Below are 20,573 nucleotides of genomic sequence, written 5' to 3' on the forward strand. Positions count from 1 at the left end.
CACTTGCAACGTGCTAGGCACTGCACTCGCTGGGAAGACAGTTGTCAGACATATAAAAATACAAACAAATATGGAGTTACAATAGTTCTCAATGCTCTAAAGCAAAAGTACAGGGATCTGAGAGAGAACAGCCGAGAGAGGGTGACATATTTAGAGTTCAGGTTCCTGGAAGGTCTCCCGGAAGACGTGACCTCCAAGAAGAGCCCTAAAGGAGACAGGGAAGAGCATTCCAGCAGAAACAGCCTGCATGAAGGCTAAGAGGGGAAGACATCTTGGAACATTCTAGAAATGGACTAGAGGCCAGTGTGCGAAGGAAACAGCCCGGGAGAGGGGGCTGGGGAAGCCAGTAGGTTATTCAGAACTTTGGAGGCAGACAGGACTAGAAGTGTGGACTTTCTCCTAGAGCAGGTGAAGCAGTTAAAGTTTAAGCAGGGAAGAGTGTGCTCAGATTTGTAATGTGACGCTCACTCTGGTTGGCAGCCCTGTGGGGAGAAATGGCTGTGCCAGGCTCAAGTAGGCTTGGGGATCTAGGCACGAGAGAAGCACAGACCAGAATTCCAGGAAAGGGAGAATAGAGAAGGATAAACCAACCCTCACATTCTAATATGACACAAGTGCCTGTGAGCACTAACTTTGTTGGGGGCACCAGGAAGGCTTCCTGGAAGAAGTGGCATCTGAGAGAGGACTTTGGGAAGGAAGGTGAGGTGGAGGCCCGCACTCCCAGCCTAGGGAATAGGTTGGGTAAAGTCTCAACAGTGAGGGGGTGCAGGCTGGGTGTGATGAGTCAGTGGATGTGAAGTAACTCCCCAAGGATATAAGTCCCCTGTGGTGGCTGAGTCAACACTGAGGCCCAGTCTCTGATGGAGAGCAGGTCTCTGATACCCAGCCAAGATCTGGCACCAAGAACTGACATCGAGGAAGTCCCCAATGCCCCCCCACCTCAGTCAATGTATCCCACACACCCAGTGTCAGAGAGTGTGTACTTCCCCAGTTGTGGTACATCTGCAAAGTGGGGAAGAGGAAGTATGGGCCACAGGCCAGCCCCAGAGGGCCTGGAGGAGGAGCCTCTTCTAGAGCCGAAAGAGGCTTGGCTGGGGGCCTCCCCAGAGGCAGCTCCTGGGGACTCCTGGGACCACAGCCGAGACGAGGCTAGCTGGAGGGAAGTGAGAGGTGACCTCGGCCTGGGCCCGGTCGTGAGACCCTCCGCCACCCCTGCCCTGGACGGACAGCCATGGCCAGGGCGCAGCAGCTTCGGGCTGAGAGGTGAGTGCAGGGGTGCTGCCCGCCCGGGGATCCTCACTGTTCCCGGCAGGCCTTGCAGGGCAGAGGCCCACTCTCCTGCAGCCGCTCATCAATGTCAAAAGTTGAGAGGCTGGAGTTGAGTCAGACCCCAAATACTCAGAAATATACTCTGAGAACTTCTTAAAGGAAACTCCTAGCAGTGGCTCACTTCCCTCAGGCACGGATGAAGACACTGAGGCTCAGAGAGGGGGAGTGACTTTCCCAGGGTCACGCAGAAGTGGGTGGTGGAGTCTGAACGGGAACTCAGGTGTCTGGGGCCCAGGCTGGGCCTCGCTACTCCACACTACTCAATAATGGGTTTTCATCTTCTGTTCAGATGGAGGCACAGAATCTGGCTGTTTTCCAGGGCTTGGCTCAGATGTCAACTCCTTCAAGAAACCTTCCTTAACAGACCCCTCCAAACACTTGCCCTGTTTCCTTCTTCTGTGTAGTCCTTACTTCTCTGGCACAATAGTCTATACACACTCATCTGTTTTCTTTGTCGCTGGCTCTGCAGTTAGAAGGAAGTCCCGTAGGGTATTTATCTCTTTTGATCATTGCTATATCCCAGGTCCGTCTAGTCAAAACTATGGTTTTTTCAGTAGTCATGCACAGATTTAAGAGCTGGACCGTAAAAAGTGCTGAGTGCTGAAGAATTGATGCTTTTTCATTGTGGTGCTCAGAAGACTCTCTTGGGAGTCCCTTGGACAGCAAGGAGATCAAAACAGTCAATCCTAGAGGAAATCAACCCTAAATATTCACTAGAAGGACTGATGCTGAAGCTGAATCCACTATTTTGGCCATCTAATGCGAAGAGCTGACTGGAAAAGCCCCTGATGCAGGGAAAAATTAAGGGCAGGAGAAGAAAGGAGTGACAGAGGATGAGATGGTTCAATAGCATCACCGACTCAATGGACATGAACTAGAGCAAACTCTGGGAGATAGTGGAGGACAGGGCAGTCTGGTGTGCTGCAGTCCATGGGGTCACAAAGAGTCGACATGACTTAGGAAGTGAACAGCAAATATCCCAGGATTTGAACAATGCCAGTACTAAGTGCTTAGTAAATGCTGCTGAGTGAGTGAGTGAATGAATGAATAACAGATGGATGGATGGATCTTTGAGCTGGAAAATGTCTTTAGATCATTCTGGACCAATCCTGTCATTGTATGGATGAGAAAACTGAGCCCCAAGGAGAATAAAATATTCACTCAGGGTCACATGGAGTGAGTGGCAAGGCTGGGGCTCCGAGCATAGCCTTGCCAGGGCCTCGCCTCGTTTCTCAGGAGTCAGTCTCTGAGTTTCCTCGGTAGGTCAGCCTGTGCTCTGAGCTGTGAGGGGACCTGAGGACATAGGGCTTGGTTCCTGCCTTTCTGGATCAGAGCCGCAGATGACATCAGAAAGAGTGTGGTAAAAGCACGGAAGTGGCTCAGAGGGTCACCGGAGACGGGTCAGGCTGGTCTGGCCAAAGTGGGCAGCAGAGGGCCCCTGGTGGACTCTGCAGCTAGAAGTGGGGGCCGGGATGGAATTCCTGAATGTCAAATGTCAGAAGGAAGGTATGTGCAGGCACACACAGCCCTCTGTGTTGCAGGAGGGGTATCAAATGCAAATGCTTGGAGGGTGATTCAGGAACGCCCTTCCAGGGATTTTCCTAGCAGTTCAGTGCTTAAGACTCTGTACTTCCACTGCAGGGTGTATGGGTTTGATCTCTGCTCAGAGATCTAAGATCCCACAGCCAAAAAAAGAAAAAGAATGGTCTTCCAGAGACACAGAGGGTGGTGCTGGGGGCTGGGGTGAGGTTCAGGGAGGCAGGAACCAAGCCCTGTGTCCTCAGGTCCCCCCACAGATTCCAGCTCTTCCAGCCCCCAAGTCCTCAGTGGAGACTGGGCGTGGCATGTAAACCTGAACCTTCAGGAAATACCTGCTGTTTGAGGCTGGTGGCACCTCCTGTTTCTCAGGGCATGTAGGTCAGAGAGATGATGCCCAGAGCAGACCCCTCTCTCCTAGTCCTGGCCCCCTCTAAGCTGTGCTTGCCCCTTTATGGAGGAAGGGCGCCCTTCCCCCCTCTTTCATGGGGCTACGGAGCCATGCCTGGGGTCTCTCAGTCTCCCTTCACCTGGATGCCTATTTAAACGTGAGGTCTGGATGCCTGAGGCCGAAGTGGAGGATGTAATGCGAGGGCAGCAGATTTCCGGTAGGACTTTCAAAGGCCTGAGGCACCTGAAGGTGGAAAGGACCGCTGTGGAGGCATTGAGTGTGCTTTCCACAAGCATGTTTTGAGCGCCTACTGTGTGTAGGAGGCAGGAACCCTGAACTAGCTGCTTCCCCAGGGTCTTTCCACCCGTCACCCAGCCCCTCCTGTCCAGGCCTCCCACATGGACTTTTCATGAACAATATCAGTCTATGGGCCCTGAGTGGACTTCAGTTCAGAGGGGTTCTGGCTGAGGTCTCCAGGGGGCAACTCTTCTAGGGGGACTTGCTGCCCATTTTTTTTGCACCCCTGCTTTTGCCCAGTGCAACAACTTCTTGGTTCAGCTCTCTGGCCCCGCCCCGCAGGCAGCCAGGCTGTTCCCACGTGGCCCATAGTGGTTGCTTTTGTTGTTGTTTAGTTGCTAAGTCATGTCCGACTCTTTGCAACCCCGAGGACTGTAGTCCGTCAGGCTCCTCTGTCCACGGGATGTCAAGCAAGCATGCTGGAGTAGGTTGCCATTTCCTCCTCCAGCGGATCTTCCCAACCCAGGGATCTAACCCACGTCTCCCTTGTCTCCTTCAGGTCTCCTACGCTGCAGGTGAAGTCTTTACCACTGAGCCACAGTGTCAGCCCACAGTGGACTTGCTATAAAACAGACACAGGGAGTGGGCTTGCACCTGGGCTTGCACCTCCCTGAGCACCTACTATGTGCCAGTGCTGTCCTGGGCACTGGGGATATAGCTGTGAGCAGGGTCCCTGCTCCTGTGGGGCTTCTCCAGCTACGCTTGTTACAGATGTGACCTCCAAACCCTCCTGGGATATAAATACCTCCTTGGGCCCTGTCTCGGAGTGGTGGAGGGGTCAGAGTTCAGAGAGGAGTCTTCCCAAGTCTGCTGACCTTGGCAATATCAGAGCGAGAATTCAGGTCTTCATCTTTCACCTGTACCCTCCCCTCTGTGACACACAGGTCTCCCAACATAACGCTTCCTCGCCCCGCCACCCCAAGGCGGGGCACAAGCGCCCTTCATGAGCAGGCTCTGCTGGTCTCTCTGGCCTCATCCTTTGTAACTTGCCCCTTCTTGCATAGTTGAGGCCTCTGCACCCACTCTTTCTTTTGCCTGTTGTCCTGGGTTGACTCCTCTTTACCTGGTGCCACTTCTTCTGGGAAGCCCTCCCTAATCATCCTCAGTCTGAGCACACCTTGCCCTCCTTGCAGGTACAGCATCCTTGCCTCTCCCTCTGATAACTTCACGTCCGTCTTAGAGTGTCGGCTTGGCGAGCTTTCTTGCCTGCTGCACTACTGATTCTTCGAGAGACTATAGTAATGGCTGGGCTCCTGCTGTAGCTGGAAAAATTGTGGAATTTTCCTTCACAGCTTCTATGATTACTGAAATCATGTAATTATTTATCCAACTCCTCCAATCAACCATGAAACCCAGGAAGGCAGAGGCCACATCCTAGAGTTCTTAGGACAATGTCTGAGTTACAGTAGCTGCTAACAATATTATTACTGTTGTTATTATTTTAGATGGGAGACTGATGCTGTGAGAGGCTGGGATTTATCTCAGTTTAACACAGCCAGCTGTTGGGAGCCTCAAACCAGGGCCAGTGTAGCAGTGACTGGGAACAAAATTCTGGAACCAAATCCCAGTTTTTTCGCTTTTTGGGACAAGTTCTTTAACCTCTGTGCCTCAGTCTGGAAAAAGGTGACACTGTCTTAGAAGGGCCGCCGGTGCTCCGTGCGCTTAGGACGTCGTCAGCTGTAGTTACCATTACCTGTTTCCCTGCAAAGGGCCGTTGCTGCCCCTCCAGTTCCTTCCTGCTCCACCAGCCTCCTGCTGAAGGTGAAATAGTCAGGAAATTCACCGTCTCAGGGGAGAAAGTGGCTGAGGAAGCTTCTCCCAAGGGTGTTTGTTACCACAGGACCCTGTGTGGAAAGTGAGTGGGGAGGCTGCTAGCCTGGGAGTGGTGGGGATTTCCTGTGCCTGCCCACCGCCAGTCTGAGTCACCTCCTGTGCCAGCCTCCGGAGTCCTGAGTTAGATCCCTGCAGTCCAGGTCACGTGGGGGGCCCAGCAGGGGCTGGGACTGGTCCCTTCTGGCTCTGAGGTTCAGGCAGCCCTGCCCCCCACTCCCACCCTGTTTCCCAACCGCCACAACAGGAACACGATTGCTGATGGCTTCTTGTTTCCTCATCTGTCTGCAAGCGGCTGGACTGGGTGACCCCTAGTTGCTCCTCTTCCCGTGCCTTGGCGTTCCGTTTTCTCTTTCTCCAGCTGTCCCTCTCAGTCCCCTCCTCTGCTCACGGATTGTTCTTCCCTGGGGGTTTTAACCATTAGTCACAGGGTGGAAGGTTCTTACCGCTCCCACTCCAGCTGGGACCCCTTTCAACTACACTCCCTGCAGGACTCCAGAGCCACACACCAACTCTTGCAGGACCATGACCTGGGTGCCCCAGGGGCCTCTCAGATTAGCACGTCCCACAATGTGTCCATCAGCCCTGCTCCCCTTCCACCCATCCTGGTCACAATACGGGTAATATGTGGGTGTCACTCTCGACACTGCCCTTTCTTTCACCTCTATATCCAAACAGTCCCCAAACCCTGCTGGTCGTAACTCTGGAATGACTCACAAATTAGCAGCGTGTCTGTTGGAAATGCTGAAGGCTGTCGAGAACAGAGGAACTGATAGTGGCTGAAACAGAGGTTTATGCTTTCACATAATGAGAAGTTCAGAGGTAGGCCACAACTGGTTCTGCCGCTCAGTGACTTCAGGACCAGAGTCCCAGAGATTCCTGTGATCATTCTCACGTTTTTGCCTCATGAATGCAATGTGGCTGCTGCAAGTCCAGATGTCACATCTGCTTTCTAGGCAGGCAGTTGGGGAAAGAGGAGGAGACCCTACTAGCTTTGTCCATCTCTCTGGATCTTGAAGCAAAACCTCTCCCAGAGGCTCCTACAGATTTCCTCTTAGGTCTCTTTGGTCAGAGCAGGTCACATGGCTGCTCCTCGCTGCAAGTGGGTCTGGGAAACAGCAATGGGATTATTCTGTTTGGCTCAGGCCAACTGTGACCTATCACCCTGGGGCTAGGCTTTATCACCGAGAAAAGAACTGGAGCTTGATTAGTTAGGAAGAAGCAGAGGGCGCAAAAACGGCACAGCGTCTGTTATCAGGTCTCCGTCATGTCTGTCTTCTCTTCTCATCCCCACTGTCTGGCTCAGGCCCACCTCATCTCTCAGCAGGACCACTTCAGGGCCTCCCAGTGGTGCTCCGTCCCCCCATATCTGCCCTCCTTTTTCTCTCCACGCAGCTGCCCAAGTTGGCCTCCTAAAGCCAGAACCCTGTTGTGTTTTCGCTCTCTTCTGAAGCTGTCCATGGCTCCCTGTTGCTTACAAAATTCCTTAGCTCTGCGCTGGAGACCCTCCTCAACCTGCCTCATCTGCCTATTCAGACTCTGATCACACTCACACCAGACTCCAACCACAATAGACTTGGTCCTCAGAGCTTTATCACCTGCATTCACTCTGCCAGGAAGGAGGGCAGACATTCCCCTGGTCTGGTCCTACCCGGTAGACTTCCATTCATCCTTCTAGACCTGGCTCAAATATCACCTCCTCTGTGAGGATTTTCTCAACCTGGGTATAATGAGCCATCCTCTCTGGGAAGTATGTGACCCAGGGCCTAGAACAGGGTGTGATAGGCAGGGGTGCTTGATGCTCTGTTCCTGAATGAATAATGCAGCCCCAAAGCGATTTGCTAGATTCTAGTGTGGTTGTTGACATGTGGCTCTGACTCCAGACACCTGGTCTGTGTCATAGCCTGGCATGTGAAGGGTGTTGAACAGAGAATGCTGGGTACATGGGTTCACTTGGCACAGGGCCTTGCACCTACCAGCCCCTCAATACATCAGGATGATAACCAGCATTTCTTCTCCTCCCACCTCCCTCAGCGACTTCGACCAGCTTCCTGACGACATTGCCATCTCAGCCAACATCGCTGACATTGAGGAGAAGAGAGGCTTCACCAGCCACTTCGTAAGAGAGACCCCTGCACGCTCACCCTCTGACCGCTGAGCCTCCAATGCTTTCCTCTCCTAAGTTCTATCCTGGTGGTTCTCACCAGGGCAATTCTACCCTCCAGGGGATGCTTTGCAGTAAATATCTGGAGACAGATTTAATGACCACAACCTGGGGTGGAGCATCTACTGCATGGCATCCAGGGATTCTGGTTCATGTCATGCGGTGCCCACGGCAAGGAAATACCTCACCCCCAAAGTGACACTGAGGCCAAGAAATTATTATCTAACCCTAGGGCCTCTGGACCTCCACCGTCCTCTACCTCTGGCCTGTGAGGCTACCCCTCCCCCCTCCCCCTGTCTGCAAAGCCCCAATCCCTGGCTTGCTGCTCAGCCTGTGGTTTTTGTCCTTAGGTTTTTGTCATCGAGGTGAAGACAAAAGGGGGGTCCAAGTACCTCATCTACCGCCGCTACCGCCAGTTCTATGCCTTGCAGAGCAAGCTGGAGGAGCGCTTCGGGCGGGAGAGCAAGACCAGCCCCTCCACCTGTATCCTCCCCACACTCCCAGGTAGGCAGCGACTGGCTGCCCCAGTCGGAGCCCGCCAGCTCGCCTCTCCTCCCAGCTCTGTGGGTGCTGTTCGGTGGTTCTGTTTTAGCATAAACTGTTCTATTTTAGTGAAAACTGTTTATTTAATCCATGGCCCCCTCCTGCCAGTCACAGGCTGCCACCTCTAGCTCTCCGGCCTTGGAACCCTTGACCTCTGAGCCCTGGACCTCCTGTGCTCTCTATGACCTGCATAGCTGCCCAGCTTTAGCCATCCACCACCAGGTTTGAGTGCATCAGCCCCGGCCTCCCCTCCTGGAGACAGGGATCCCTGTGTTCCCCACGTTAAACACAGACTCATCTTCCAGCCCCTCAAGGGGAACTGCCCTGTAACTCCTCAGTCCCCTGCGGGCGCTCCTCCTCTCTTGCCCTTCTGGGACACCATGGGGGCGCACCCACTGCTGCTTTTGGACAGGCCTCTCACCCTCTGCCTCCTGGCCTTCCATACCTACTCGGTCCTAACACACACCTTGGAAAGGTGCAAACTTCTCGGCTTCTCAAGGCCAGTCTTCGTGAGCCCAGCAGGAGAGAACCCTGCCGGAGTGGGGTGTAGGGTTCACGGGGTGGTCTTGGCTGTGCCTGCCCCACCCTACAGGCTGCAAAATACTCCCTGACTTTCCCTTCTTTAAGCTTCAAACCCCGCCTCCAGCTGGGGTTCCTCTCTGCCTGAGCCAGTGCCTGAGGTTCCCAGCAGCCAGCCCCAGGGAGAAAACTCACCCGTTCCATCACCCTACCCCTTCCCCATCTCTGGGCAGCAGGGAGGAGGGTCCCTCCTGCTCTCAGCTGACCTCTCCTCCCTGACAGCTTGTCCTCGCGACCCCTGTAGATTCACCTTCTCCTTCATCTACTGACTGTCTGCCAAGCTTCACCACGGGTAGGCTTGGTTCTCTTTCATCTTTAAGCAAAAACGTATCCTAAGTGAGCATTCCGGCCAGAAGCCTCTGTGAGTCCCGAGGGCCTTCAAAGATCTCTCCTTCCTTCCACAATAAATCTTGGCTTGCTGTCTCACCTTCTCATCTTCCATCCTCTGCTCAACCCACCAGCTTGGTTTCAGCTCTTCCTGCTTGGTGAGTTCCTCTGGGGACAGTGGCCCATGACCCATTAACTCTGATCCATGGCCCCACCTTCCTCATCCCACTTCTTCCTCTGGGATGCTCTCTCCAAACCTCTGTGGTGCCAGCCTCTCCCAATTCCCTTCCTGTCTCCCGTGGCTCCTTCATCTCCTTACAGAGTCACCTCCTCTGGTGCTCCTGGGAAGGTGGGCACCCATCATCCTCACTTTTGTCTTCTCACTACCCTCCCTTCCTCTTCTCTGCTGCTGCGCACAGGCAATTTGACCTGCATGCCTATGACTTTAGTTGCCCTTTACTTGCTACTAATCCCCCAGTTTCTCACTACCCCAGGCCTCAGATGCTGCCCTCCTGCCACTCCCAGACACCAGTGTGCCTCCTGGGCAGTGGCCAGCGGGAGCCAGACCTATCTCACATTTGCCTTCTGGGGGGCTCTCTGAGTGGGTGATTCAGAGCCCCCTGAAGTTCCCAGAGAGGACATTTGTCTTTGATCAGCATCATCAGTTTCCCTTTCCCCACAAACACTTTGTCTTGATTTCGAGGAAGGATTCACCCATCCACTCCTCGAATATTTACTGGTTTGGCCCTTATTCTTGGCTCTTTAACCTGGGTGGCATATTGGAAGTACCTTGAGGTTAAAAGATTCTTGATGCCCATGTTCCACCCCCAGAGATTCTGATTTAAATTCTTCTGGGGTGAGTCCTCTGCAATGAGATTTTACACACTCTTTGGGTGACATGAATGCACAGACTTGAGGACCACTGTTCCAGGTGATGAGACTGTAGCTGTGAGCAATGCAAAGATCCTCTTCTCTTGGAGCTAAGAAGTGTGTGTGTGTGTGTGTGTGTGTGTGTGTGTGTGTGTGCGTGTGCAGGAAAAGGCAATAGATAAACAGTTAAAACAAGAAAAGTATCAGCTGATGACAGTACAACAGAGAATGCACATTGGATGGTGGCCCCAGAGCGCCTTGGGCCGATGAGCGGGAGGAGCACTGAGCTAGCGGGAAGGGTACCTGCCTCTGGCGGGCAGCTCCGGGCCGGAGACAATGCTCTTGGGCCAGATTCTCAGGACAGCTCTACAGCTCTTTGTGTTTCCTCAGCCAAAGTCTACGTGGGTGTGAAACAGGAGATCGCCGAGATGCGAATACCTGCCCTCAATGCCTACATGAAGGTAAGGCAGGGCTAGGCCACGTGGCTCCTGGGGGAGGCGACAGGGTGCTGAGCCCAGGGAGGGGCCCAGGTACCATCCCTGAGAGTGGCTTTGGGAACTGGGGCTGGTTCTCCTGCTCTGATGGCCCTTATCTTCAATTCTGAAAGGCCAGGCCTGGAGAGAGAAGCAGGACATGTTCTCAGGGTTCCGGGGGATGGGGCGGGAGCAGTGGAGAAGATTCAGGAAGCTACACCTTGAACTGACTAATGGCTGTGCTGAGCCTCCTGGTACAGAGGAGAAGAATAAGATCCAATGCCTGCCCCGAGGTCCCCACTGTCTCATGGGAATACAGACAGATGAAGAACGGCCTGTATAACAGGGGCATGGCAAACCAGGGCCCCAGCTTTCTCACATAGCACTTACATACGAACAGGACACAGGCTGGATTTTAGTGGCATCCATGGGCCTTGGACAGATGCCCTTACGTATTCCCCAACCTGTAAACTGTCTGCGTCCTCAGGAGATGGGAGCACAGAGGAAGGAGCATCTTACAGACAGACCCAAGGCCAGTTAGGAAAGCCTTATACCAATTAAAGCTGTGCAAGAAATGGATAGCGTTCCTAGGGTACTGAGCACCCCATCACTAGAGGTATACAAGACATGGCTTGATGGCAACCTTAGGAAACTGGAGAAGGCAGCCCTCTTCAGAGCTGAGAGGCATCCTCAGAGACAGTGAGATCGCCCCTTCCTCTTCTACTCTTATGGGGAAAGAGCGCTGAGCTAGGAGTCTCTTTGGTCTTTGCTCTGTCATTCCCTGGGTGATTTAGGGTTAATTGCTCATCCTCTCTAGGTCTCAGTTTTCTTGCCTATGAAATGAGGTGGTGCTCCCAACTTTCTGGTTTCACGGGAGGGGACTGATGTTGAGAAAAGGACAGAAAAGTGCTTTGTAAACTGTGAACCTGCCTCCAGAATGTGAGACAGCATGACTCCTAATGGAGTGAGAGGGCAGGAGTGCAGAGGGGGAAGCGGAAGGGAGCAAGTGGCTGGTTTGCCCTCCCCAGCGGCTGCAGGAATCCTGGGCTCTGGGTGGAGAACAGGTAGGGTAGGAAGGCACCTGGGCTCCAGCACTGGTGGCATCTCCCCTCCAGGGGGCGCTGTGACAGCTGCTCCTTCAGGGTGGCTGGCTCCTCCAGTCTCCAGCAGGGCTGGAAGGAGCCAGAGCCAGGAGGGGTGTGGAGCTGGAGCTCTTCACTCTTCACCTGGTCTTGGCAGCCAGCAGCCTGGAGAATCTCATCCCTAACTGTCTGTGTCTGAGTGGGTCCCTTGAAGCCAAAAGGTCAGTCAGTGCTATGGTAACCCCACCCTGGGCTTGGAACATTCAGAGATAGGGTGGGGGGGAGCTCATTACCACTCTCTCTGACCCAGGCTGCTCATCCATTGTTGGACAGCTATTAGAAAAGCCTGGCTTCCTGTGACTTCTACTCACTGGTCTCACATCTGTCCTCATTAAGAATAGGGTTCATGTGATAACAACAATTGCCTGGAACCAGGTGGAGTACAACTAGGAGGCTCTTGATATATCCATGAATTTATTGGATAAATGGCTTATTTAATTCTCTCAATAATCTGTGAGCTCAGTACTCTTATTCCTATTTTAAAGTGGGGACATGGAGGCACAGAGACGTAGAGTCACTCCCTTGGTGTCACAGAGCATTTAGTAGATAGGATGGGGTTTGAATACACATTTCTGTGACTCCAGGATTTTGCTCTTATCCACTGTACTGTGTTGGAATAAAAGTAATAGAAGCAATGATAACATTCAGCTTGGATGGGGCCTTTGCTAGATGACTGTTCTAAGTGTTTTGCACGAATTCACTTTTTTAGTCCTTCCACAGTCCTACAAGGGAGGTACCCTCACCCCCATTGTATTAATGAACACACAGAGGCATCCTTGCCCAAGGTCTCCTCAGGAGACCTTGAGTGGCAGATTCTGTCCCAGGCACAGCCTGGCTCTATCTATGCCCTTGCGCTCATCTCTGGACTGCCCTCTCCCATCCTCCCCATAGAGCAACTGTGCCTTTTCTAGGCTCTGAGTTTGCAGTCCCTCTGGGATGGAGTTCCCGGCCTCCCTCCACCCTGCCATCCCCAGAGGGTTTTCTGGGGGGGGCTCTGGGTGCCTCTGGAGCTGTAGCACCCAAAGCCAACTGCAGTGCTCCTGGGGACCTGTGCAGTGGACAGCTTGGAGGGATGACCCCGCCAGGTTCTGGGTGCTCTGCATCTTCACGGCTTGAGGGTCATTGCATCCTGGGTGTTGCAATCAGCATCAGATAATCAGTCTCAACCCTACCACTTCCTAGCTCTGCCCACTGACCTGGGCACTTTCCCACTCTGATCTTATAATACGACATACAGTATCAGGAAGCATCATTTAGGTGGCAGTATCACCAAGTGTTGTTAATGTGGTTTATCTGGGAGGTACTTCCCCCACCACTGTCTCATTCTGACCTAAGGGATGAGCTTTGGTGATAGATGGCTCTGGGTGACCAGCTCTGTCGCTCACTAGGCTGTGCGACCCTGGGCAGGTCCCTTCCCTCTCTGACCCTCACTCCCAGGTTATTGTGAGAGGGAGCGAGGTCACACGGTGTGGTGCTCAGGGCAGCGCCTGAACAGTCAGCACCGCATCATGTCATCTGTTGTGTCTGGAGGCCTGTGGGTCTTTTCCAAATGAGCTCTTCTCAAGTTAGGTGGTCCCTCCTGACCTTGAACCTGGGGGTAGATCTTGTGACATGTTTCATTCACCCTGTTGAAATTTCAAAATATATCTTGTTTCTTTATCACGCAGAGAATGCATTAATGGCCAGGGAATAGTATGTGTGGGGGGAGTGGGGATGGAGCTACGGGCGGGGATGGAGCTACGGGGCTGGGATGCCAGGACTGCTGACCCCCGGCCTGTCCTGCCTTCTCCGCAAACGCAGCACCTCCTCAGCCTGCCCATCTGGGTGCTGATGGACGAGGACGTTCGCATCTTCTTCTACCAGTCGTCCTACGACGCCGAGCAGGTGCCTCAGGCGCTCCGGCGGCTCCGCCCGCGCACCCGGAGAGTGTAAGTGGTGGGCCCCGTGCTCCCAACGGCCCTGGGCCACCTGCTGCGGACCGGGTGGGCTGTCCTGGAGGCCCCTGCCGCGAAGGCACTTTATCCCCTGAAAGAAGGAAAGGCATAGAAACTGGGTCTCTTGTCTGAGCCCTCCAGGGTGGTTTGGGTTGTTAGGTAAGCTTGGAAAATCAAGCGTAGGCCTGGACGGACAGAAAGTAGGTGCGTTTTGATGTGTGACACGTCGGGCCAGAGGACAGGGGCTGTGACGGGAAGAGCTTGTTGCCATGGTAACCACTGGCGATGGCCCGAGGGCTTTGGGTGTTTGGGGTGGGGAGAGTGGGGAAGGGAGGAGGAATGGTCCTGTCTGCAAACATTCTTCCCATCATCGCCTGGGACGCCTTGTCCCTGGTTGGTTTTAGTTCCATGCGGCCGGCGGTGGCTCCTGGTGTATCACGCTGGCCACCAGGGGACGCTGCTGCTCACTCCCTTATTCTAAAGGGCCCACAGCTCCCTCTGGCCCCTTCTAAGCGGGGAGGGGTGGGGGTGGCGGGAATCGCTGAAAATTCAAGCCGATGAAGTAGAGCTGCTGCTGCTAAGAATCCCAGGACAAGGCTCCTGAGCCCCACCTGCCCATCCAGCTCCTCCCTCTGTTCCGGCCAGTGTCTCCGAGTGTCCTCTCCAAGTCGTGCCTGGCCATTTCCCACAGGCACCCAGGCAGATGTGGCCTGCATTCCAGCTGTGCGCCACAGCAGCCCTGGGTCCTGGAGTGGAGTTCAGCACTTTCTGAAGCCAATTTCCTCAGCCGGAAGATTAGGGGTTGAGTGTGGGGAGTAACGGGAAAGAGTTGGCAAGCTACGGCCCTAAGCAAATGTTTATCTGAGCCTCTGCTTTCTGGTCCACAGAGTGGGGTGCAGTCCCTCCTCCAGGGCGATGAGAGCTGGGGGTAGCGTGCTGGCACAGAGGAGCAATTGTAGCTGCATCTTTAACTCCTCTGCTGAGGCCCTTCTCTGGGCACAGAAGCAGGAGGGATGACAAGCCCCTCTTCTCTCTCCACAGAAAAAGCGAGTCCCCACAAGCTGCTGGCATTGACCGCATGGCAGCTCCACGAGCAGAGGTACCCTCCCACCTCACCACTGGGCAGCTGCCTGGCTCCACCTCCAGCCCCTGAGCCTGTCCTGCTGGTGCCCACTATGTGCCTAGGATGGGGGTTGGGTACAGGGCAGGTGGGGAGGGGAGGGAAAGGCCCACAGCCTCAGCCTCAGACACCTCAGAACCCCCAGCCAGAAGAGGGGAGGGCCTGTGATGAGCACACAGAGGCAGAGGGTACCAGCCAGCCAGCATTCATTCAGCAAGCTCAGACCCACCTTGGATACCAAAGCTTCAGAGGTGACTTAGACCAGGCCCTGTCCTCAAGGAGTTCACTGCTCCCCAGGGACACACTCTTAAACATGGGCATTTCAAAACCAATGTGGTCAATGCCCTGGGGACTATGAGGGTACAGGAGTCCCCAGTGAGGCCTGGGAGATGAGGAAGTTACCAAGTCCGGGGAGTTTGAACCCTTCCCTCTCTTGCTCATGCCCCCAGGCTTGGAAAGAGCACCTGCTCTGGAGTCAGGGAGACCTGAGTTCTAAACCTGGCTTCTCCCTAACAAATAGAGTGGAGCATCAGAAAGTCACTCATCCTCCCTGAGCCTCAGGTTCCTCATCTGTTAAATGCGACACTGAAGAATGTAAAGCACTGTGGTAGGAACTTGGTGAATGTTTCCTCCCTCCTTCCTTACCATTTTCTTCTCCCAGGCCCTGTTTGATTTCACTGGCAACAGCAAACATGAGCTGAATTTCAAAGTTGGAGATGTGATCTTCCTTCTCAGTCGGATCAATAAAGATTGGCTAGAGGTAAGTTTGGAGGTGAGCAAGGAGGTGAGACTGAAGATGAGGAGGAAGTGAGGTTGCAGGTAAGTTGGAGGTGAAGTCGTTTTGATTCTGTGAGGGATCAGAGAAAGAGGAAGGATCTGAGATGGCCCCAGGGAAAAAATGCTGTCCAAAGGTGTAGATCAGGGAAGCCTGAGGAAATATTGTGTATGTGACTGAAGCAGAAGATTCTGGCACCTACACTTGCCTCTGACCCCATCAGTGGTCACATTAGAAAGTCAGTTAACCCTCTGAGTTTCATTTCTTGTTCTGTAACAGGGTCTCTCAGCCTGTTCACTCTGACATGTGGGAGCAGGCAGTTCTCTGTTGGGGTGCACCCCTGTGCACTGTGGGGTTTTAATGGTGACCTTGGCATCCATCTGTTAGATGCCAGTAGCACCCCTCCAGCTGCAGCAGTCAAGTGTGTCCCCAGACCTCTGGCCCCAGAAGGCAGAATCACGCTCAGTGGAGACGTGCTGTTTGTAATTGGGTAAAGTTACTCACCACTCAGGGAGTGAGTGAAAGTGAGGTGGGAGACTCACTTGAACTCCAGCGTCTGACGTCACATCCTAGCTGTTTTTAGCTAGCTTTGTGACTTTGGGAAACTTACTCAACCGCGTGATTTCCTCTCCCGTAAATGGAGATAACCCTGGCTGTTTCTTCATAGGTTTCTGGGAAGGGTTGAAGGAGACGCAGATGTTCAGGGCTCGGCCCATATAGGGCCTGGGTGTGTGGCATCTTGGCCACGCTTTGTCCCTGCCAGCAGCAAGCATGGTCCTTACAGAGGCTCAGAGCACAACTGAAGATGGAGCGGGTATCACCGAGTGGGAAGTCCTGGCCTCATGCAGCCTTTTGGATTAAGTCCTCTTGTTATGAAAGATTTTCTTTTCTCAGGGCTCCTGAAGCGGTGTGTGAAGGAGCTTATGGAACAGGTCCCGAGGCAGGGCCAGCCACCAGGGGTCCGGGAACCATTGAGGGAAGGGGACGGTCCCTGGCACCCAGGGGCTGGAGAGGAGTATGGGCCAACTGTTCATCTCACAACTTGGTTTGATTTTTACCCCAGTCCCGCAGCTCTGTCTCAGGTACTCACGAGCTCTGACAGCTGAAGGGTATTGCTGGGTCATTCTCCAGAAACAGGAAATGTTTGTTGACTTCTTGTTTTCTAGAAGGTTCTGTGGGTCAGTATGCTAACTGACTTCTGGCTTCAGATGGATAGGAGGGTTAGGGGAAGAGCAAGGGTACTACCTCAGCCTCAGTTTTTATGTCTGTAAAAGAGGCTGGAACAGTATGTCTTCCATAGGGTTATGAAGATTAAGAGAACAGGGGACAAAGCACAGCGATGGCTAGGTCTTGCCTGGATTTAGCAGAGAGGCCTGGCTGGAGGGAGAATTCTGGTTGTTTGGTCTAGAACAGGTGGTGTCCATGGATGGATGGATGAATGAATGGGCTCCGACTCTAACCCCTCTCCCTTCCCTATCCCGTTTTCCTCCTGGACACCTACCACCATACGACTGCTCATAAATTTCACCTGTTTACCTGTGCCTTGTCTGGAGCACAGTGGAAGCTCCAGGGGGGAGGGCAGGGATTTCCATCCCTTCTGAGTACCCAGAGCCTACCCCTTAGCTGGCACTCAAGAAATAGCCAAATGAATGACTGAGTGAGGGAATAAATGAATGAGATGAAAGCAGGTTTCCAGATAAATTCAGGTCTTGACTTGTTCAAAAACGGATGTCTTGGGGTGAACTGCTTAGTGACCATGCCCACTTTTTCTCTTTCTTCTGCATAAGGGGACCCAGACCTTGTCTGCCTTTCCCCATCATTATAAACGGGCAGGACCCCGAGACATGGCCCTGCTGCCTCTCCCAGCACCCACAGGGCAGTGTCTTCTTTCTGCCCTCAGGGCACTGTCCGGGGAACCACAGGCATCTTCCCAGTGTCCTTTGTGAAGATCCTCAAGGACTTCCCAGAGGAGGAAGACCCCACCAACTGGCTACGCTGCTACTACTACGAGGACACCATCAGCACCATCAAGTTGGTGGCCCGCTGGGAGGGAGGGATCTGTCCAGCTTCCCCGGCCCTCCCCAACCCCATCCCACCCCTGGGCTCCAAGACCTAAACCAGATCACATGTCCCCCGACCAAACACACACACCTGAAAACCCGCAGTGGCTCCCACCATCCTCCAGATAAGTCATACCCCGTCACAAGACTGCAAGGTCCAGTGTGACCTGGCCAGCCTCGTTCCCTTGTCCCCCTCCTGCCCGGCTGCCTCCTTACTCCTGCCCACTCTCTCCTTAGGGACATTGCAGTGGAGGAGGACCTCAGCAGCACCCCTCTCTTCAAGGACTTGCTGGAGCTCATGAGGTGAGGGGCTAGGGTGGGAGTTTTGAGGGGCATCAGACACCCTGCAGCAGAGAACAGAGGGAGGAACACGGCACATTCAAGGGCTGGGCGTTTTGTGTCTATTTCACCTTTTTGTTTTATCCACAGCCCAGCCCTGCAGGCTGGGTATCAGCTCACCACATTAGAGATGAGGTGGGAGGGGTGCTGCAGAGAGGTAAAGGGGCTTGCGGTTTGTGGGCCTGGATTTGCTGAAGTTTTTCCAAGTCAAAACCTTGGACTTGAACCCTCCTCCATCAGGGAACCACCACCTCCCAAGACCCAGTTATGAACAGTTGCGTTACAGAATGGAAATGGCATTGTTATATTCCCGACTGTAAAAGTAATATCTATTCATTATTTTTTAAAAAGAATGTCAGAAGTCATGGAAAGTATAAAGAAGTGAAATCGCCTCATTTTTACTCCTCTCATTATCTGATGTGCATTCCTATTTCTTCAGCTCACACCCCACCTGCACCCCACTCTCCATAATTTTATTATTTAGTTGGCTTCAGAGCATTGTTCTGTGGCTGCACCGTAACTAAAGCAGCTGTCCCCTTTTGCTGGCATTTAAGTTATCTTCCACTTTTCACTGTACTACTGTGAATAGTGCTGTGATTCGTCTATTGGATGTCTTGCCTGATTATTTCCTTAGGATGATTTTCTAGAAGTGAGGTTTGGGAATCAAGGTGTTTGCAAGTCAGATAGAGCTCCTGACCCATTTTGTCAGATTTACCAGTGGAAAGTCTGAATGGCTGTTCACCCATCTGCCTGTACCCAGATCAGACACTTCCAGTCCTTCATGAGTTCTTTGTGGCCACACACAGGGCTGTCTCAGGGGCTTTATCCTCCTCTACTCTGTGCTAAATAAAACCCACTTCTCTTCCCTATGACAGTTCTTAAGTCTTCAGCACACTATAAGACATTTCAAGCTGTTCCACGAATTTATTGTGAAAGTCCCAGTTTCTCCTGGAGGTCTCAGTTTCCCCATCTGTACAATGGGAGATTGGACCACTCCGATGATAGAACCAGTGTCCGTCTCTGACCTCTTCCAATTCTTAGATCCCGGCCCTAAATCTCCCTTCATCCCCTCTCCCTGCTCCCACACCTAGGCCTAAAGGCTGCTGGACCTTTCCCGAACCCTGATCTCTCCCATCCAGGAGGGAGTTCCAGAGAGAGGATATCGCCCTCAACTACCAGGATGCTGAGGGGGACCTGGTTCGGCTGCTGTCGGATGAGGATGTGAGGCTCATGGTGAAGCGGGCCCGAGGTCTCCCCTCCCAGAGGCGTCTCTTCCCCTGGAAGCTGCACGTCACCCAGGAGGACAACTACAAGGTCTACAATACGGTCCCCTGAGCCAGTGGTGTCCCTGGGGCAGTGAGGGGACTCCTGGCAAAGAGCTCTCCGAGGGGATTAGGACCAAGAAAGGCTGGGCGTGTGGGACAGACTTCCTGGTTCTGAGTTGGACAGACCTGCTGACCTTGGCTTGTACATTTGGTCTCTGAATTAAATAAACCATTTCATCTCAAAGGAGCAGGCTGAGGAAGAGAATGTCTTTGGAAGAAAGAGGAGAGGAAGTAAAAACCCATTCATGAGTATCACTGAGGGATCATTTATATACAGAAGTGGGCCCTGGCTTTGAGCCTCTAATTCAGCCACCTGTTTCCTCACCTTGTCCCCTTGTGTGGGGAAACCCAGTGACACTCCTGTCCCTTCTGGTCACTCCCTTTTAAACCCTTTCCTAGGAGTAACCACTTGCCTCATGGAAGTCATCTTTCCCTGGGTACCCTCTGGGTCAGGCCAACACCAAGCCCTCTGTGTGACCAAGGTCAGGGGCTTCCTCTGCCCTCTTATTCCTGCTACTCTGCAGAAGGGCAGAGACCTGAGTTGTGGTGTTGGTGGTCTTCATTGTAAGTAAGGGGTGAAGGGAGGGTGGACTCTGGCCCCTCTGGGGAGGAAGAAGAAGCAGAATGGCAGGATCTCCCTCTGTGAGCTGAAGCCTTTTCTCTCCTAAGCAGACAAAATATCAGTAGGTATCACCTTCAGTAAGACTGCAGGAGGGGCTTGGCAGATGCCTCTTCTCAGTGAAACAAACATTTAACTGATTAAAAAGTACTAAAAACCAACCATTAAAAGTTTAGAGGCCCTACTGCTGCAGCACAATGAGACCCTAGATAGCACACACTCTTTGAAGAATCATGAGCCTAAGAAGAAGCGGTGGGTTCTCCAATGATCCTCCCATACCACTACCCACCCCTGCTGAAAAAAAAAAAAAAAAAACCCATGATAAGACCTGGGGTCAGAACCCACAGACTCTGGGAGGTTGTTCTGGAATGCAGAAGCAGTGCTACTGTTAGAATGCTGAGGCCCAGGGAGGCCATGGCATAAAGAGCATGGACCAGGGGCTCTTGTGCTAGATCAAGGCCTAGGGGTAAAGGATGAGGTGATTCCGAGAGAGTGGTATCCCTGCCTCTAAGCAGAAAAAAGTCCCCTCTGGAGTGAAGTGTTCCCAGTTGGGCTGACTGGAGCCACTTGAATTAAAATGCAATAAAATCTCCTAGTCAAAGATCACTGAATCTCTGTGAGTGACAATAGGCAGTGAGAATAAATGATAGCTTTAGACTCCCAGGGTCTGCAGATTATTGAACTCCATGGCTAAAGTGTTCAAAGAAATAAAGGATGAAATCATAAAAATGAACAACCTAAAGTGAATGACCAGGCAGATTTGCAAAAGAAAAATCATGTATGTATGGGTGTATGTGTGTGTACATCTGTTGAGGCAGAAAAGACAGTGGATGCGTTAAATAGTATCAAAACATTACACACAGGTGATGAGAAAATTAGTGAATTGAAAGATAAAACCAGAAATTACTCAGAATATAACA

General features: G+C 52.8%; 1 protein-coding gene across 2 annotated transcripts; it reads left to right on the plus strand.

Annotated features, from left to right (window-relative positions):
• Positions 1–1,105: 1,105 nt before the first annotated feature.
• NCF4 (neutrophil cytosolic factor 4) lies at positions 1,106–19,221 on the plus strand. Of its 2 annotated transcripts, none has more exons than XM_042247241.2 (10): positions 1,106–1,263; positions 7,418–7,502; positions 7,898–8,051; positions 10,257–10,327; positions 13,282–13,409; positions 14,457–14,514; positions 15,197–15,295; positions 17,211–17,341; positions 17,608–17,673; positions 18,801–19,221. In XM_042247241.2, the coding sequence occupies exons 1-10, from the start codon at positions 1,232–1,234 to the stop codon at positions 18,832–18,834; spliced, it is 858 nt and encodes a 285-aa protein (XP_042103175.1). In that variant the 5' UTR covers positions 1,106–1,231; the 3' UTR covers positions 18,835–19,221. The 2 variants fall into 2 exon arrangements, with proteins under 2 accessions (XP_042103175.1, XP_004006773.1); XM_004006724.5 differs by having other exon boundaries at positions 18,849–19,221.
• The last annotated feature ends 1,352 nt before the right edge of the window (positions 19,222–20,573 follow it).

Source organism: Ovis aries, chromosome 3 (genome assembly GCF_016772045.2).
Source record: "Ovis aries strain OAR_USU_Benz2616 breed Rambouillet chromosome 3, ARS-UI_Ramb_v3.0, whole genome shotgun sequence".
In the NCBI taxonomy this organism is placed as follows: Eukaryota; Metazoa; Chordata; class Mammalia; order Artiodactyla; family Bovidae; genus Ovis; species Ovis aries.